Source organism: Rhodotorula paludigena (assembly GCF_050403205.1).
Source record: "Rhodotorula paludigena JCM10292 DNA, Rt_paludigena_JCM10292v1_ctg10, whole genome shotgun sequence".
NCBI classification, from domain to species: domain Eukaryota; kingdom Fungi; phylum Basidiomycota; class Microbotryomycetes; order Sporidiobolales; family Sporidiobolaceae; genus Rhodotorula; species Rhodotorula paludigena.
In genome coordinates, this window is record NW_027481448.1 from 173674 (window position 1) to 191240 (window position 17567).

At 66.7% G+C, this 17567-nt stretch overlaps 7 protein-coding genes across 7 annotated transcripts; 2 read left to right on the plus strand and 5 right to left on the minus strand.

Moving 5' to 3' along the window:
- Positions 1-86: 86 nt before the first annotated feature.
- JCM10292_006819 (uncharacterized protein) lies at positions 87-2834 on the minus strand (the record flags this gene model as incomplete). The annotated part of the gene is made up of 8 exons (XM_076647617.1): positions 87-208; positions 311-370; positions 454-729; positions 788-1019; positions 1102-2193; positions 2276-2391; positions 2618-2689; positions 2771-2834. 8 exons carry the CDS (start codon positions 2832-2834, stop codon positions 87-89), a joined length of 2034 nt encoding a protein of 677 aa, XP_076506787.1.
- Positions 2835-2979: 145 nt separating this feature from the next.
- On the plus strand, positions 2980-7600 carry JCM10292_006820 (uncharacterized protein; the record flags this gene model as incomplete). The annotated part of the gene is made up of 16 exons (XM_076647618.1): positions 2980-3151; positions 3368-3421; positions 3487-3602; positions 3671-3803; positions 3882-3958; positions 4059-4226; positions 4309-4349; positions 4410-4539; positions 4619-5026; positions 5117-5349; positions 5435-5579; positions 5664-6463; positions 6523-6920; positions 6989-7145; positions 7208-7358; positions 7433-7600. The coding sequence occupies 16 exons, from the start codon at positions 2980-2982 to the stop codon at positions 7598-7600; spliced, it is 3351 nt and encodes a 1116-aa protein (XP_076506788.1).
- Positions 7601-7988: 388 nt separating this feature from the next.
- JCM10292_006821 (uncharacterized protein) lies at positions 7989-9127 on the minus strand (the record flags this gene model as incomplete). Its single annotated transcript, XM_076647619.1, has 5 exons — positions 7989-8166; positions 8231-8536; positions 8592-8771; positions 8827-8985; positions 9051-9127. The coding sequence occupies 5 exons, from the start codon at positions 9125-9127 to the stop codon at positions 7989-7991; spliced, it is 900 nt and encodes a 299-aa protein (XP_076506789.1).
- A 1005-nt stretch (positions 9128-10132) lies between these two features.
- On the minus strand, positions 10133-12736 carry JCM10292_006822 (uncharacterized protein; the record flags this gene model as incomplete). Its single annotated transcript, XM_076647620.1, has 3 exons — positions 10133-11829; positions 11895-12431; positions 12502-12736. The coding sequence occupies 3 exons, from the start codon at positions 12734-12736 to the stop codon at positions 10133-10135; spliced, it is 2469 nt and encodes an 822-aa protein (XP_076506790.1).
- A 185-nt stretch (positions 12737-12921) lies between these two features.
- JCM10292_006823 (uncharacterized protein) lies at positions 12922-15054 on the plus strand (the record flags this gene model as incomplete). Its single annotated transcript, XM_076647621.1, has 10 exons — positions 12922-13064; positions 13129-13172; positions 13303-13427; positions 13543-13672; positions 13745-13968; positions 14074-14519; positions 14615-14679; positions 14737-14807; positions 14873-14918; positions 14984-15054. The coding sequence occupies 10 exons, from the start codon at positions 12922-12924 to the stop codon at positions 15052-15054; spliced, it is 1365 nt and encodes a 454-aa protein (XP_076506791.1).
- A 157-nt stretch (positions 15055-15211) lies between these two features.
- JCM10292_006824 (uncharacterized protein) lies at positions 15212-16190 on the minus strand (the record flags this gene model as incomplete). The annotated part of the gene is made up of 4 exons (XM_076647622.1): positions 15212-15228; positions 15631-15769; positions 15837-15966; positions 16030-16190. The coding sequence occupies 4 exons, from the start codon at positions 16188-16190 to the stop codon at positions 15212-15214; spliced, it is 447 nt and encodes a 148-aa protein (XP_076506792.1).
- Positions 16191-16390: 200 nt separating this feature from the next.
- On the minus strand, positions 16391-17244 carry JCM10292_006825 (uncharacterized protein; the record flags this gene model as incomplete). Its single annotated transcript, XM_076647623.1, has 5 exons — positions 16391-16570; positions 16641-16680; positions 16978-17021; positions 17090-17108; positions 17168-17244. The coding sequence occupies 5 exons, from the start codon at positions 17242-17244 to the stop codon at positions 16391-16393; spliced, it is 360 nt and encodes a 119-aa protein (XP_076506793.1).
- Between the last annotated feature and the right edge of the window lie 323 nt (positions 17245-17567).

The following is a 17567-nucleotide window of genomic DNA, read 5'->3' on the forward strand; positions in this document are numbered from 1 at the left end:
CGTCGGATGGACCCTGCGTGGTCACGACGCTGCGGAGGACGACGAAAACGGCGCGCTCGATCGTCGTCCTTCCCGTCGCCCGCCCTCTACTGCAGCTCGACATAATTGCTCGGGAAGACGCCCTCCTCGCCCGTGGCCGGGTTGCGCCCCTGCCACCACCCCTCGTCGATCTGGTCAATGTGCGACACGAGCTGGCCCTCGGCGAACGCTGTGCGGGCATCGCGAAGGGTAGCGACATCAGTCCTGCGCTCTCGATTATAATGGGGCGGAGAGAGAGAGAGAGCGAAGCCCCGAAGCGAGAGAGACGCACACAGCTCGCCCTCTTCGGCCGCTTCGTAGTCGTACAGCGCCACCGCCGTCTGGCCGAGGTCTGCACTCCGCAAGTGCGAGCAAAACCGTCAGTCGTCTTGCGTCTGCTGGAGGCAGACAGGGAAGCTCGGGAGTGCGACGCACCTTCCTGCGCGGGCTCGGGCGCGGCCTGAGCCATGGGCGGAGGCGGCGGAGCAGGCGGTGCGGGCGGCGCAGGCGGTGCGGGAGGCGCAGGCGGCGCCGGCGGAGCAGCGGGAGCTGCAGGTGCGGCGGGAGGAGGAGGAGGAGGGGGCGGAGGAGGAGGAGGAGGAGGAGGAGGAGGCGGGGGCGGGGGAGCGGCGGCTGCGGGCGAAGGCGCAGCAACCGCAGGCTCATCTGCTGCAGCATCTTGCGGCTCGTCGATGAGCTCGACGTAGTTGGCTGTGAGCATGATCATTCAGCACGCCGTTCTTCCGGACAAGACTGGGCCCCGACGCACCGGGGAACAAGCCCCTCTGGCCCTTTGCGTTCTGCGCCTCCCACCACCCCTCGTCGACCTGGTCCACGCGCTCGAGCACCTCTCCCTCGGCGAGCGAGAGCTCGTTGTCCTCCTCGGCGGCATACTCGAACACGACGCGCACGCGCTGCCCCGACGCGGCCGTGCGCGGAGGGAGCGACGCCGTCGCGTCGCCCGTGTCGAGCGAGAGGGCTGCGAGGGAGGCAGCGGGGGCCTGTGTCGCGCGGAGAAGTGCGAATATCAGCATCGTGCGTGACGGCAGTGCCTGAAAGCAGAAGAATCCGCGCGACACGCACCTCGGGCTCACGCTCCGGCTCTGGCTCCGGCTCGTCGCGACGCACGGGCGGCGCGGGCGGCGCGGGCGGAGGAGGAGGAGGGGGCGGCGGAGGGGGCGGTGCGCCTCCCTGTCCCTGCTGTTCCTCGTCCTCCTCCTTGCTCTCGACCGCGCTCCCCACCGCCGCCGCGCCGAGCCCCACCGCCGCCGCGCCCGCAATGCCCGCCGTCGCGCCGAGCGCCGCGCCCGCCGCGAGTCCGACGGCCGCCGTCCCGCCGACGGCCGCGGCCGCAGCCGTCTTGAGTCCCGAAGGAGGAGGGAGGCTGGCCTCTCCCGCCGCGCGCGACTTGGCATCCTCCTCCTCGCGCTGCTTCTTGGCCAATTCCTGTCGCTGACTCCACGTGAGCCCCTTTGCCGCGCCGCCCGGCCCGCCCTTCGCGAGCCCAGCGTCTTCCCGCGGCGGCTGGTCGAGCACCTCCTGCCAGCGGTTCCCGAGCTTGCCCGGCTTGCCGAGCTGCACGGGCGTGTAGCTCGTTCCGACCGGGCCCGGCCGGTCGGGGATGCTCTCGCTCGCGCGCGCAGACGGCGCAGGCGCGGCGGGCGGCGAGGACGGGACGATCGGGGGCGAGGGCGCCGCCGCGGGCGCGAAGGGCGTGTGCGGCGGAGGGGGCGGAGTCGCAGGCTCCGAGGCCGTCAGGCCCTGCGACGTCGGGGCGGTCGCCGGGCGCGGGGCGGGCGGCGGAGCGGTGTTGGGTGCGCCGCGGCCCGAAGACGACGCGGCGCGGATCTCGGCGAGCTCGTTGCGCTTCGAGGCGTACGAGGTGCCGACGGGGGTCGGGGGCGCGGCGGGCTTGGAGGGCTTGATGTCGGGGCGGCCGACGGGGACGTACGAGCTCGAGACGGGCGCGGGCGCGACGTAGCGCTGCGCGGGCTCGTTGTGCACCGAGTACTTGGCGCCGGAAGAGTCGGCGACGCGCTTGAGGATGTGCGACGGGACGACGTCGCCGTCGCCGCGCGCCTGGATCGTGACGTGCGCGCCCTGGAGCTGCTTCGAGACGGCGGCGGTGTGCGTCGGGAAGAGGCCCTTGCGTGAGACGGGGACACCGTCGCCAAGCTGCGCTCCAAAGCATAAGCAACTATCTGATCAGTCTTGGAGAGCTCGAGACGGCTCGGAAGACGGCGAGAGAGGGGCGCACCCAGCAGATGAGGACAAACTTGGGGAGTCCGCTTCCGGGGTCCTTTACGCGGACGAAGGCAAACATGGCCTTGCCATCGTTGAATTCGTCCTCGAGCTCGTCGAGGCCGCCGGAGCCTGGGTCAGGGAGGAGGGGAACCGGGAGAGGGGAGGGCAGTGGAGAAGGAGCGAGGTGGGGGTGTCAGTCGCGAGAGCACCGAGTTGAGGGCGATGTACCGGTACAGTCTCCTCAGTGTAGCAGTGAGAGACTGCTGTGCGAACGGACTGCGTCCCCCGCTGCGAGTCTGGGGCCAGCCGAGGGTGACGAGATGACGCCGAGGTGGAGGGAGGGAAGGGGACGGACCCTGAGCGGTGAAGCGGAGTTCGCTCGAGGTGGCGGATCCGACGAGGGTGTAAAGGGCCCAGTTGGTCTCTCCTGCACGTTAGGAACGGGGAGTGCGCGGGTGAGCTGACGCGACGAGGGGACTAGGTGGGGGGAAGGGAGGGAGGGACGCACCGCCTGCGCGGACTGAGTGGTAGGGCTTGAGGAGGTCTGGGTCGGAGAACGACACTGCGGCCATCGTGCTCGGAGAACTCGTTCAGCCGTCTCCGCTGGAGAGAGCGGGTGAGCGGGACGAGGACAAGCGGCGGACTCGAAGGACGAGACGGGCAAGACTCGGACCTCGCCCTCGCCCTCGCCCTGTCGCGCTCGCTGTGCGCGCCAGGATGCCCGGGCAGCCTGCAGCGCTCCCCGCCGTCGAGTTCACCGCCCTCTCGCACCCGCTCCCGCTCCCCGACGTCGGCGACAGGCACCTCGTCCCCTTTGGCTTCAACGACGGCGCAGACTGGGACCCGTACCCCGCCTACGAGCACGCACACCGCTACCTCCGATGGCACCGTCAGTCCCCCGCCCCTCCCGTCGAGCGACACCCGCGCACTCAGAGACGCGTCGAGCGATCAACACCCGCTCTCCCTCCCACAACCGCGTGCACCGCCTCGAGCAGCCGTGCAGGCGCGTGTGTACCGCTTGCAAGAGCTCCCTGGCCCAGCAAACGCGCCTGCGATGCGTTGACGCCGGGCTGACTTGACCCCCACCTCGCTTCCGCACCCGCAGAACCCCTCGAGGCAGAGCTCGCAAAGCAGGTCGAGTATGACATGGACGAGCAGGGTGGGTCAGACTACGGCATGTCCTCGAAAGCGACCGAGCGAGTTGACGCATCTCTCCCCGAACAGACCAGCTCTGGCTCGACTCGCTCAACGCTGACCGCAAGCGCGACGGCCACGCCCCCATCTCGTACGAGATCTTCGAAGTCATCATGGACAAGATCGAAAAAGAGTGGTTCGACCTCGTCCGTCTACCCTCCCTCTCCCTCTCTTTCGCTTCCTTCCGCGTCGCTGACGACTCGCGCGGCGACAGACCCGCAACGTCCCCAAGCGCACCAACGCCCTCCCGAGCGAGGATAGCAAGTGCGCCATCTGCGACGACGGAGAGTGCGAGAACGCCAATGCCATCGTCTTTTGCGACGGGTGCAACCTCGCCGTCCACCAAGGTGCGTCGCAGTCTGGGTCAGGTGGTTCTGCAGGTCGACGTGACAGTGCTGACCCTTACCCCTGTCGACTGTGCACAGACTGTTACGGCGTGCCGTACATCCCCGAGGGCCAATGGCTCTGCCGCAAGTGCACCGTCTCGCCCGACAAGCCCGTCGTGCGTCCCCCTCCGGCCCGCTCTCCGACGCCCTGCGGCCCTGTCGCACGTCCGTCTGTTCATGGCCACGAATTCACCGCCCCCTCCCGCCTTGCCGCAGACCTGCGTCCTGTGCCCGCGCTCGTACGGCGCCTTCAAGCAGACGACGACGGGCCAGTGGGCGCACCTCCTGTGCGCCATCTGGATCCCCGACACGAGCGTCAGCAACACGGTTTACATGGAGCCCGTCGACGGGATCGAGCACATTCCCAAGAGCCGCTGGAAACTGGTGCGTGGGCGGGGACCTGTTCGGCCGTCTGGGGCGCCTACTGCGCGTCCAGTCCCTGATAGAGCTTTTCGTCCATGTGCAGGTCTGCTACCTTTGCAAGAAGCGCGTCGGCGCCTGCATCCAGTGCGTCTACCGCATTCCCCGTTCTCCCCGTTACCCCTCCCTGACCGCCTCTCGTCGCAGGTGCGCAAGCCGCACGTGCTACACGGCCTTCCACGTCACGTGCGCGCGCGAGTACGGCCTCTCGCTCAAGATGAAGCAGGGCCTGGGCGCGGCGGGCGAGCTGCGGGCCTACTGCGACAAGCACGGCGAGGTGCGTCTCGTTCATGCTCGTTCCGCAGCTTGGACCCCGTCGGTCAGACGATTGATCAATCGTTGCGATGTACGCACAGGTCGCCCCTTCGCGCCCGGGCACGCCCGCACTCGGCCAGCCCAAATCCCGCCCCTCGACGCCCTCGACGCCGACGCTCGCCGGCGCGTCGACCTCGACGTCGCTCCTCAAGCTCACGCTCAAGCTCCCGACCTCGTCCTCGTCCACGCCCGGCCCGTCGAACAAGACGCCCTCGCGCCCGCTCCTCCCTGCCGCGGCGGCGGTGGGCGGGCGCGCGTACAAGGCGACGCTGCCGTCGCGCGGCCCGCCAATCGTCCCCCTCCGGATCGCAGAACGCGTCGTCGCGTACCTCGGGACGAAACTCAAGCTGCCGGGAAAGAAGGACGTCGTCAACGTCGTGTGCAGGTACTGGAGCTTGAAGAGGGAGGCGAGGAGGGGCGCGCCGCTGCTCAAGCGGATTCACCTCGAGGTGCGTGCGCTTGCGCGACCTTCAGGCTCGGTCTCGCATCTTTAAGGGATCGCTGAACTGAATGCTTGTATGCTTTCTTGCGACGTGCAGCCCTGGACCGCGTCGGCGACGTCGCGCCAGCAGTCCGAGTCGGACAAGGCGCACAAGCTCGAGCTGATTCGCCTCCTGCGCAACGACCTCGAAACGGTGCGCATGCTGACCGAGCGCGTGCGCAAGCGCGAGCGCAAAAAGCTCGAGCGCGCCCAGTGCCTCGCCGACGTCGTCGACGAGTTTGTGTGGCCGCTCGAGAAGAGGTTGCGGGACGCGCTCGAGCAGGTCAAGAGGTGCGGCGGCTTCTGTCCTCTGCCTCGGCTGCCGACTGTGTTACCGGGATGTGCGATGCTCAGACGTGACAGCGGTTTCTCGCAGCCTCGACAAGTCGAACCATTTCCTCCGCCCCGTCGACCGCAAGGCCGTGCCCGACTACCACGAGCACATCCACGCGCCGATGGACTGGCAGACGATGGGCGACAAGCTCGCGCGGCACGAGTACCTCACCGCGCAGGACTTCACGGTGCGTTCTTGCCTGCGGTGCCTCGGATACGTCTCGCGTTCTCGAGCTGAACCCGTCTCCACACCTTCGCTGGCGACCGCACAGGACGACGTGCACCTCGTGATCAACAACGCGCGCAAGTACAACAAGCCGCACACGACGCTGCACAAGTTTGCGACGCGCCTCCTCGACCTCGTCGAGGAGCCCATCCTCGACGCGCTCGTCGCACTCGACGACCCGGCGTCGGACGTGCACGTGCGCCGGACCGAGGTCGCGCGTGTGCTCACGCGCGAGCGGATCGCCGAGCTGTGGGAGTTTGGGTACGACGTCGACGATCCCGAGGGGAAGAAGAAGGAGGCGGCGCAGGCGAGGCTGAAGGAGGAGGAGGTTGCCGAGGCGCTGAAGAAGGCCAAGGGCGCCAAGAAGGACGTCAAGGGCAAGGGCAAGGCCCGCGCCGCCGCTGCAGACGAGGACGACGAGGCCATGGAGGTCGACGCCGACGAAGCGCAGCCCGAAGCGTCGACCTCGCGCGCGCAGCGGCGCAAGTCGGCCTCGGTCGCGCCTGCGAACCCGCCCACGGCAACATCCAACCGCAAGAAGCGCTCAGCCGAGCTGGCCGTGCTCGACTCGCCTGCACCGGCGGCGCGTACGACTCGCGCAGGCACGGCAGCAGCGGTCGCGGCTGCGACACCCCAGCCGCGCACGACGCGGAGTGGCGGCACGATCGCCAAGCCGGTCGAAGAGGCGACGGTGGAGAAGGCGCGCGACCGCAAGGGCAAGGGCAAGGCGCTCGACGAACCCGTGTCGGCGAGGAAGGCGGCGGGGTCGCCAAACAAGGGCCCGGCTGCGGAGCTTGCGGCCGAGGCAGTCGACTCGAAGGCCATGTTCAAGCACTTCGAGACGGGGTTCGTGACTTCTCTCGCTGTCCGCCACGTCGTCTTCCAAATTGACGCGTATCTTGCAGGTGGGTCCTTCCCGAGGGGACTTCTCGCCGCCGCAGCTCGACCGCCGCGCCGCCTACGCCGCAAACCTCGACGAGCGCTCTTCCGGAACCGGATACAGCAGCACCTTCGGCAATGCGCGACAAGAAGGGCAAGGGCAAAGCGGCCGTGGAGCCCGTCGCGGAGGAGGATGAGGACGAGTCGCACGCTGCGCCTCACGACGCGAAGGAGCAGCCGCACGAGACTGTCTCTGCGCCGTCGAAGCCGTCGCCGTCCAAGAAGGCGCGGCTCGAGTCGCCAAAGAAGGGCGACGAGTCTGGCAGCTCGCTATCGGACGCTCAGCAGTTGCGCGACTGGGAGAACAAGGTCAAGGAGCTCGAGCCGTCTATCGCGATCGACCCAAAGTCGGATCTGGACGAAGGTGCTTTGCGCTACTCAGCTTGCTGCGTCTCTCTAACAAGCCGCTCACCCTTGTCGCTCTTCCCGCAGGTCACCTCGTCTGGGCTCGCATTGCACCTCATCCATTCTTCCCCGCCGAGGTTGTCGATGCCGATGCCCGCGACACGCCCGACAGCCTGCGCAAGCACCGCCCGCCCAAGACGGACGACAAGGTTCCCGTCATGTTCTTCGACGACCATCGTTCCTGGTGCGTTGCCTTCGTCGCCTGCTCCTCCTCACTATCCGTCGCTCACTTGGCTGTACCAACAGCGCTTGGCTTCCGCGCACGAACCTGCGCGAGCTCGGCGACAATTCCGCCGCCGACGACCTCCTCGTCTCGCACTTTGCCGTGCGCGCGAACCGCCGAAAATACAAGGGCAAGAGCTGGGGCAAATCGATCGGTGAAGAAGCCGAGGACCTGGTGCGTCTGCGTTGGAGCTGCCGGAGCAAACCTCCGTGCACACCCGGCTGACCTTTCCGATCCCCGTGCAACAGGCCGAAGCGCTCGACTGGGCCAAGTCGCTCGCCGAGAACACGGACGATGAGGAGGCGCGCCTGGCGGAGGAATCCAAGTCGACCGCAGCGGCAGGTGGGCGCAAGGCGGGCAAAGTTGCAAAGGGCAAACGCAAGGTGGGTAAGGGCGCAGGAGCGAGGAAGCGGTGACCGACGTTGTCCAGGTTGCAACGCTTTTCGCGCTTCTAAAGCTTGCTAGTCTCGTGGAAGCACCGGTTGGACGCCGGAAGAGCGCGCATGGCTCGATTCGGGACGTTACGAGACAGAGAAAGTCCAGGAAAGGGGATGACGGAGATTTCCAGCGAGGGAGGGCGAGGCAGACGGATGGAACAGACGAGTCTTTGTTCTGTGTTGGTTTCTGGTTGACTCTGATACGGGAACTCTGAGACGGGAGAAGATTCGGAGAGAGGTGACCTAAGGGCTCGTTGTGGCGAGCTGTTCAGGGGCCCCTGGTCAAGGCCTTCATTTGCCTGTGCAGAAAGGAATCAGTCGCTGGATGACAGGGGCTTGCGCGGTCAGAAGGAGGGGAAGCCTGGACTTACTCGGCCTTTGCATCCTGCATGGACTTGAGGAAGTCGATGATCTGCTTCATCATGCCGTCCATCGACTGCTGGACCGCTTTCGCGTTGTCCGACTGCGCCTTGTTGATCACGTCCGTCTTCAGGTCCACTGCATCCTTCTTCTGTCCCATGTCGGCAGTGACCTTGTCTTTGACACTGCAGGCAAGCAGTCAGCCCCGGCCTCCGCACAGACCGCATTGCCTGCCAATGCCAAACTCACGCGGCATCGCCGTTGCTCTTCATCTTCTCCGTGACCTCGTTAAGCGCATTGTTAGTTGAGCCCGGCTTGATCGAACCGAGGTGCGACGAGGACTGCCCGAGTGCCATCTTGGCCGCGTCGGTAATCTTGGAAGCGCTTGACTGGAGCTGCTTGGCCTGGGCGAGGAGGTCCGCCTTGGCTTGGTCGCGAGCGGCATCCCGGGCTTGCTGCGCGGCGGCCCTTTGGCCCTGAATCTGCTGTAGCATCTCCTGTGCCAGATCACGCTTGGCGATGAGCCGGGCGCCCGAAAGCTTGTTGCCACGGTCTCTGCGCGAACGCCATGAGCTCGACAGATCGCTCAAGCGTGAGTGTCGGGACGCACTTCTGGCTCTTGATGATGTCGTCGAGCACCGAGTTGAAGCGGTCCGACGACTGCGTGAGGCGGGCCAGAGCCTGGTTGATCATGTCGTCCAGTTGCTTCTGGATCGCGGCATCGAGGCCCGTGTTAGGCGTGGCACGCTTAGCGATGAGCCGGGCGCCCGAAAGCTTGTTGCCACGGTCTCTGCGCGAATGCGATGAGCTCGCATGTCGCTCATAGTCTGAGTGTCGAGACGCACTTCTGGCTCTTGATGATGTCGTCGAGCACCGAGTTGAAGCGGTCCGACGACTGCGTGAGGCGGGCCAGAGCCTGGTTGATCATGTCGTCCAGTTGCTTCTGGATCGCGGGATCGAGGCCCGCGTTGGCGGACGGCGTCGTGGCGCGCTCCACGATCTGGCTATGCACGAAAGCTTCATCGTCAGGCTGCAATTGATGGTGTTGCTCGAAAGGCAGAAGACGTACTTCTCGGTTGTGACGGGTGCCGCGGAAGCGAAGCTTGCGACAGCCACCACCGCGGCGAAAAGGCTAGCGAAACGCATTCTGCTGGCCGTGTGCGCAGACGGACAAGGTGTAGCGGGCGCTGGGCTGTTCCAGAAGCAGCACCGAAGAAAGCTAGGGAGAGGGCGGGACAAGCGAAACAGACCCTCACGCTGGGTCGCGATCGCCGACGAGGGAAGCGAGATGTGCAGTGGCAGGGTGATCGAACGGATGCCCGGACGTACGGGAACACCTTGAGAAATCGAGCAATTGCCGGCATGTCTCGTTTCGAGACGTCGCGAGCCCTCCGATCGCTCACGTGGAAGACAGGGCCAGGCTCGCGAAGTGGATCAGCCGGGAAGAACATCGGATGCGGCGTGTCCATGTACACGCTGGCCAGCGATGCTTCGAGGACCTATGCGCAACAGTAGCAGCGAAGCAGCAAGGTCTGAACAAGGTCGGCGACAAGGTCGGCGAAGCTGGCGACGCGGACCTCGCGCGGCTGGAGAGAACGGCAATGACCGGCGCGCAGAACAGTGCAGAGGAGCCTCGGACAGCGGGCCTGTGCATTCCGTCGAGGGCGCAGGTCGACTCGAACCCTGTGCGCCGTGGTCTCGAGCCCCTGGCCTCTGCATCGCGGAACGACTCTTGCGCGTGGAAAAGTGGCAGCCCTGAGCCAAGGGGGCAGATCAGGGGAGGATGTCGTGAGGACCTGCTCGTTGCGGCTCGGCCGATCGCGTTCCACTCGGGCGGCTTGTGAAGCGAGCAGGTGGACGTGATCGAGCGCCGCGAGACGAGCGAGCGAGCGTGCGCGCGCAGCGCGTCACCCAGCGAAGCCTGGTGCACGTTGCTGCTGCAGAGCCTCGCAAAACAGCACCGGCACGGCAGCGGCCGGAGGAGCTCGTTCAAAGTGACCCGTTCGGGACAGAGACGCAGAAGCGATCGGCTTGGCTCTTCGCCCGGCCTTTATGCAGCGCTTCCAGACAGCCTGGCAGACGGACCAGGGGGACAAAGCGAACAGCAAAGGTGTATGGAAAGCGTCCGTTGCGAGATAGAGCGGCCCGACTTCAGTACTCGCCCTCGCCCTCCTCCTCGTCAATCCGTCCCCTTCCCTTGCGCGTCGACCTCCCCGCCGCCGCCGCTGCTGCACCCCCCTTGACCGCCGAACCCTCGCCCGCGACGCTGCTCAGCCTCGAGCTGCGCCGGACGGGCGTCCTCGTGCCGACCTCGCGCATCTCGAGCGGCTGCACCGACGACGCGCGCGTCGAGCGCCGCGCAGGCTGCTGCTGCGGCTCAGGTGCTCCCGTACCGCCGGGCGAGGGCGGCTCGGCCGTCGAAGCGCGCGACAGACTCGCCGAAGCCGCGCGTGTTGAGCGGCGTGCCGGCGTCCGCGTCGAAGCGGCGACGGCAGGCTTCGACGACGCAGCGCGCGTCGATGCCCTGCGCGAGGTAGACGCCTCGCGCATCTCGGAGGGCTGGCTCGCCGCGCTGTCGTCCTGCTCGGTGTCCTCGTCCTCGTCCTGCGGCTGCTGCCCCGGGAACGCGCCCGGCGGGAGGTTGCCGCCCCTGCGCGCGCTGCGCTCGAGGTCGACCGCGCCGTCGTTCGGCGCAGGCTGGTGCACCGCGCGCCGCTTGCTCGGCTCGCTCACTTCGTGCGTCTGCGCCGAGCGGCGCGTGCTGCGGCGCGCGGTCGACGGCGGGGCTGCCGCCGACGACGAGGCGGGAGCGCGACGCGGCGTCTTGGCGGCAGCGATTGTGCGCGCGATAGCCGGGTCGAGCGCCACGCGGCGCGCAAAGTCGTCTCCCGACTCGTCACCCTGCTGAGTGGTGGCAGCGGGCGCCTCGGCCATCTCCTCGTCCTCGTCGGCGGCCTCCTCGCGCCTCGCCGGCTTGCGCGCGGGCGTCTGAGCAGCAGCAGGGGCTTTGACAGGGGTCGCAGCGCTGAGCGCAGGCTGGCGCACGGAGCCAAAGCCCGCAAGCGTCGGCTTGGCTTTCGACACAGGCGCGTCGGAAGCGACGCTCTCGGCGCCGCCGGTCGCCGTCGAAACGATCGTCGAGCCCGCCACCGACGTGCTCGCCGTCGCCGCCTGCGCCTGCTGCTGCGGCGGCGGGAACGTGAACGGCGAAGCTGGCGCGCCAGCCGCGCCTGCACCAGGCTTGCGCGGCGTCGCCGCCGTCTCGAGTGCGCGGAGGACCGCGCCCTGCCCCTTGTTGGTCGCGGAGCGCACGAACGGGCTCGCCGAGAGCGGGAGGTCGGCGGCGGTTGGCGCGGGCGCGGCGGGCGCGGGCTGCTGCGCGAGCCGCGCGGCGGTGATGGTGCGCGGAGGTGCGGCGGGCGTTGCGGGTGCTGCAGGGGCGGGGACGGGCGCCCAGGCCGGCTGCGTAACCTTGCTCGCGGCCGCGGCGGGCGCGGCAGGGGTGGCTGCGGGGGCAGGAGCAGGCGGCGGCGAAAGGTCGAGTTCGAGCGTCGTGCGCTGCACCTCGGTCAGGTTGGCCTCGACGGCCTTGAGGAGGCGGTCGCGCGCCTCGCTCTGCTCTAGCTTGCTCGCCTTTTCGCGGCGCACGGTCGAGTAGAAGCGGAGGGCGTCGACGGGGCGGCACTCGGCAATGAGCTTCGACAGGCGCCAGTCGACGGTGAGCGTGAGCGGAAGGTTAGCGGAAGGGGAGGCGCAGAAGGTGGACGTGAGGGTGTCCTCTTCAGGCGTAAAGGGAAGCGCGAGGAGGCTCGAAAGGTGCGAAGCGACGGGGCGCTGGGTGTAGTTGTCTGCACGCGGAAGAAGCGGTCAGATCGACCCCGTCCTCCCGAAGCACCCGCGAGAGAGCACGCACCGCCAAAGCACGCCTCGAGGACAGCACGGGCGAGCGGCTCGCGCTCGGACTCGACGTGCCACTCGCGCGCGAGGGCCCACGCCTCTGCCACGCCGCGCTTGCGCTCGGGTGCGCAGAGGGCGCGGACGACATGGCGCGCCTCGCGGACCGAGTGCTGCGCGAGCTGGATGTTTGCGAGCCTCCAGAAGCTTAGGACGAGGTCTGCGCAGTCGGACGCGGGCTCGGGAACGGTCGCGAGGAGCTCGAAGATGCGTGGGACGAAGTCGGGCGTCACGCGCGGGTCGGCGAGGAGCTTTACGGCGAGGCGGTAGTTGCCCGAGTCGAGAGCGTGGAGAGCGCGCACGGCGAGGCGGAAGGCGGGCGGGAGGAGGAGGTCGTGCGCGAGGCGGGCGGCGAGGTGGGGCGGCGAGAAGACGAGCGCGAGAAAGTAGATGCACGAGCGCGCCGTGAGGGCCGACGAGACGGCGTGCGAGCCGGCGAGCGTCGCGACGAGCGCGGCGAGGTCGGCCGGCGACGCGGGCGGGAAGGCGAGCGGGGCTGCAGCGTATGAGAGGCGGTCAGTTGGGCGACGAGAGACGACGAGAGAGAATGTGCGGCGCGGGCTCACTTGCAGGCACTGCGAGCTCGAGCAGGAGGTCGATGAAGAGGCGGCCGTCGGGCTGGGCGCGGCGAGCGTGCTCGATGCGGGCGACGACGGCGTGGTCGAGCGGGGTCGAAGCGAGCGACGACGACGGCGAGGCGAGGGCGTCGAGCGCGGGGAAGAAGGGCGCGAGGGACGCGGGCGCAGCGGGTGCGCCGTGGTGCGGATGCACGACGACGAACGATTCTGTCGACGAGTCCATGGCGGGTTGCGGCGAGAGGGCGTGCGAGAGCAGCAGGCAGGCGCGAGGAGCAAGAGCGAGGCGCAAGTCCGATCGCCCTCGCTTCCCCCTGTTTCGCTCGTCTGGGTCCCAGCGACGAGTAAGAAGCTCCCCGTACCGCGCTTCCGCTCCCTCGCCCACCCGCGCGCTTCCTGCTGTCCAGAGAGATGCTCGCCGCACGCTCCTCCCCTCGGGCCCTCGCCCGCTCCGCCCGCCCGCTCGCAGCCGCCGCCCTCGCCGCGCGCTCCCCTGCCCCCCGTCAGGCGCTCGCGCTCGCCGGAGCGACCCGCGTCCCCGTCCGCTTCGCCGCGTGAGGGTTCCTTCGAGCGTCACGAGCACCGCGCAGGACCCGCACTGACTCGCGCGACCCGCAGCCCCGCCCTCGCCCGCTCGTTCCATGCCTCGCCGCTCGCTCTCGGTGCGTTCCGGCTGCATCATGTTCGCTCCGCTCGCCGCGCGTCCCGAAGCTCTCTCGGGCGCACGCAGCGGTTTGGACAAGCTCAGAAACGCACGACTGACCTGCGGACCCTCTCCCGCGGCGTGAGCAGACGAGATTGTCAAGGTCCCGTCCATGGCCGAGTCCATCACTGAGGGCACCCTCAAGCAGTGGCTCAAGCAGAAGGGCGACTACGTCGAGGCTGACGAGGAAGTCGCCACCATCGAGACGGACAAGGTGCGCACCCGGCCTCGCACTCCTGCGCCGGCGAGAGGCCGCTCCGCCGAGCCCGACAAGTGCCGCGGGTGTCGCTGACTTTCACGCCCTCGTCCCTGCGCGACTCGCCGTGCAGATCGACGTTGCCGTCAACGCCCCCAAAGCCGGTACCCTGACCGAGCTGCTCGCCAACGAGGAGGACACGGTTGCCGTCGGCCAGGACCTCTTCAAGCTTGAGCCGGGAGAGGCGCCGGCAGGTGGTGCTGGTGTGTCCTCGCTCCTCCAGTGTTCTTGAGATGGTGTCAGTACCTGAGCTGACACTGTACGAACCGCCGCAGCCAAGGAGGAGCCGAAGAAGGACGAGCCGAAGAAGGAGGAGCCGAAGAAGGAGGAGGCCGCGCCCAAGAAGGAGGAGGCCAACCCCGAGCCCAAGTCCGAGTACCGCAAGCCCGACTCGGCGCAGCCCGCACCCAAGGCGCCCGAGCCCGCAAAGAAGTCCGAGGGCAAGTCGGCGCCCGAGTCGCCCGCGCAGCCGCAGAAGTTCCAGCGCACCGAGAACCGCGTGCGTCTACTCTCCTACACGAGATCGGTGCAGACGGTGGTGCCAAGGGGGCGCTCGAGTGATACGGGCCACGCTGACCACCAATGCGTTGTCTGGGTCGCACAGGTCAAGATGTCGCGCATGCGTGCCCGCATTGCCGAGCGCTTGAAGGAGGCGCAGAACACGGCGGCGTCGCTCACGACCTTCAACGAGATCGACATGTCGGCCCTCATGTCGTTCCGCAGCAAGTACAAGGACCAGGTCCTCAAGGACCACGGCGTCAAGCTCGGCTTCATGTCGGCCTTTGTCAAAGCGTCGACCGTCGCGCTCAAGGAGCTCCCCGCTGTCAACGCCTCGATCGAGGGCACGGGCAACTCGGCCGAGATCGTGTACCGCGACTACGCCGACGTGTCGGTCGCCGTCTCGACGCCCAAGGGCCTCGTCACCCCCGTCCTCCGCAACGCCGAGTCGTACAACTTTGTCGAGATTGAGCGCGAGATTGCCGCGCTTGGCAAGAAGGCGCGCGACGGCAAGCTCACGCTCGAGGACATGAACGGCGGCACCTTTACCATGTGCGTTCCTTTGCCTTCTTTCAACCCTTTTCTCTCCTCTTTCCTCCTCCTATGCACTCTTCAGCACGCAAGCTGACGCACTGAGACGGCTGTAGCTCGAACGGCGGCGTGTTCGGGAGTCTCTACGGCACCCCGATCTTGAACACCCCTCAATGTGCCGGTAAGAGCCAAGCATCCCGCTCCACTTCAATCCCTCACTCACTCCGCCACGTTGCAGTCCTCGGCATGCACAGCATCCAGGAGCGCCCCGTTGTCCGTGACGGCCAGATCGTCATCCGCCCGGTGATGGTACGCCTCCACCACTGCTCTGCTCTGCCTCTTTGGCTTGGACTGACCCTCTTGCCCTGATTCAGGTCGTTGCACTGACGTACGACCACCGTGTCATCGATGGTCGTGAAGGTGCGTCGCATCTCGCTCTCGCGAATGCGTGCCAGAAGTGTCGTTCTGACCTCGTTCTCCCGCAGCCGTCACCTTCCTCGTCCGCGTCAAGGAGCTCATCGAGAACCCCGCCGCCTTCGCCCTCCACTGCGCGTAAACCCGTCGCGTGTAGTGTAGATTCCTTTCCCGCCGCCGTCGTTCCACTTTCGGTCTCTCGCAGTTCCAGCTCCACCTTTCGTGGCCGCCTTTCTTCCTCCTCTTCCCTCGTCGGCCTTTCTCTCTTCCGGCTCGAAGCCTCGAGCGCTATACTGTCTCTATACCATGTCCTCCTCTGCAACGCGCGCAAAGACACAAAGCCAGCCCTGCGCGGTGACACGGGACGAAAGCGGGAAGCTCACGGTTACTGCTTCTTGGAATATCGCTGTGATTATTTCGCAGAATGGGGAGAAACGCCTATGGGAGAGACCCGCTTCCTTCGACGTTGCCCAAGGTGACCTTCGCAAACCGACCTAGCCGGCTCCTCTCACGCTCCTCCTCCCGGCGCTCGTCCTGTCGCCATCGTGCTCAGACAACAACTACAGACGCGATCGCGAGCGGGACCTCGACCTGCTCCTCTCCCTCCCCAGGCTCTTCTCCTCGAACTCCTCCCTTTGCCCAGCACTCGCGCGCCCTTCTGAGTGCGCCCTCCCAGCCTCCCGCTCCCCGTCATCGTCACTCGAAGCGCTGAGCGCACTGCTCTCGTACCCGCCGCCGCCGCCGCTGCTCACACGGGCGTAGGCGCGGCGCTCGGGGCGTGCAAGCGAGTTGGCGACCGGGCGTGGGGCGACAGATGTAGAGGCGGGTGCGCTCGGGGCGATGTAGATTTGCTGGTCCTGTGCGCAAATTGGACGTCCGTCAGAGTGAGCGAAACAATTCGATAGCACGGAGAGGGACAAGAACTTTGCGAGAATAGGGACACTCGCTGCCTCGGTTTGCTGCCGGCGTCGACGACTCGTGCTTGTGGTGCACGACGATGGCGATCGCGACGATGGCGACAATAACGACGAGGGCGATGGACACGCGGATCAGGCTGCGGCGCGGAACATCCTCTCAGCTGCCGCATCCTCCGAGCGAATGACAGAAGAGAACGCACATCCATTTGTTCTCCGATGCCCACTCGCCCGCATCCGAGAGATCAACTGTCACACTGTTGGTGTTGGTGTTGCTCGAGTCGAGATTGGCGTTCGAGTCGGCATCTGCGTCCGCCGTGTTGTTCAGATTGAGCGAGTCGCCCGGCGTAGTCACGGTGGCCATCGTCGGGATTGCGAGGGACGAAAGGGACTGTGAGGCTCCGCTGGGCTCTCTGGTCGTCTTTTCTGCCGTCGGAGGCGAGATTGTCTTGGAGTGACCGCCCGTGTCCTGCTCCTCGTCCTCGTCCGCATGGGCCGTCTTCTCCGCCTCTGTCTCCTTGATGACCCTGTGGTCATCAAGCGTCAGCATAGGTCTAGCTCGAGCTATACGCAAGGTGGAACTCGCTTGGTCTGCACCTGCGTGACAACCTGCGTGACCGGGATGCCCTGCACCGTCTGGACGACTGTCGCAGCCTGGTATTCGGTCGACGTGAACTCGATCACCTGTGTCTCGTGCACGAGCTCGAGCTCGTAGCCGGTCGTCGTCACGGTGATCGGGATCGTCTGCGAGGACAAGCTGGTCAGTAAGCCATTGCAACTTCCGCTCGCGCTGCGATGCTCCGCATTCGCATACCTTGCCGTCTGTCACGGTCGTCTTGACAATTTCGGTCTTTCTGTGATCCGTGCAGCGGGTCAGCAACTCGCAGACTGCGTCGCATAATGCTTCATGGAAGCGCACACAGCAGTTTGTGTCTGATGAGCGCCCAAAGCTCGTCAGCCTGGCCGTTTGGTAAGCTACAAGGGTAGCCAGGACACACCACAATGGTCGTCACTTCGGTCGTCACAGTTGTCGGACAAGCGGTAGACGTCTCACGTCCATTGTCAAGCGTGACCGGGACATAGACGCTGGTGGAAAGCGCGGGCTCAGCCAGGTCCTCTCCACCAATGGCAAGCTCGTACAAGACACGCACGTCGTTGGAACAACCGTTTTGACGACCGTCTTGACAGTCTTGACCTGCCCATTCGGCCGATTCAGCTGCTGGTCGCAGTATCAGGAGTGACATGAGCAGCGGGGCGACGCACTTGGCCGATGTTGACGATGCTTCGTAAGACAACGCAGGTCAGTGACGGGCAAGTAGGCAGGCACATGGTGACGCTCACTCACACATCGTCCACTCGGCGCTGAAGCGACACGTGCGGTCGAGGCGGCGCAGTCGGGTATGCGGCTGGTACCGCATACACCGCAGCGGTAGCAAGGCAAACCAGATACACCCAAGAGAGCGTGGGCATCGGAATACCCGGGAAAGTGCGTAGACAGGCGGCGCAGTGAGCGTAAGCAGACGAGGTGCTCACTCGCAGTTACAGCGTTGCCGGATGGACCGATCTGCAGACTGCTTCAGAGGCAAGCAAACGTTGTGGGAATCGAAGGAGAGGCGAGGACCTCCGAAGACGATGCGGCGACTCCGCGGGGACGGACAGGAGGCACAACGACCCGGTTGCTTGGGTGGGCAGGCGACAGCATGGTGCAACGTCGCTGAGCGAGAGTAGTAGGAGCCGGCTC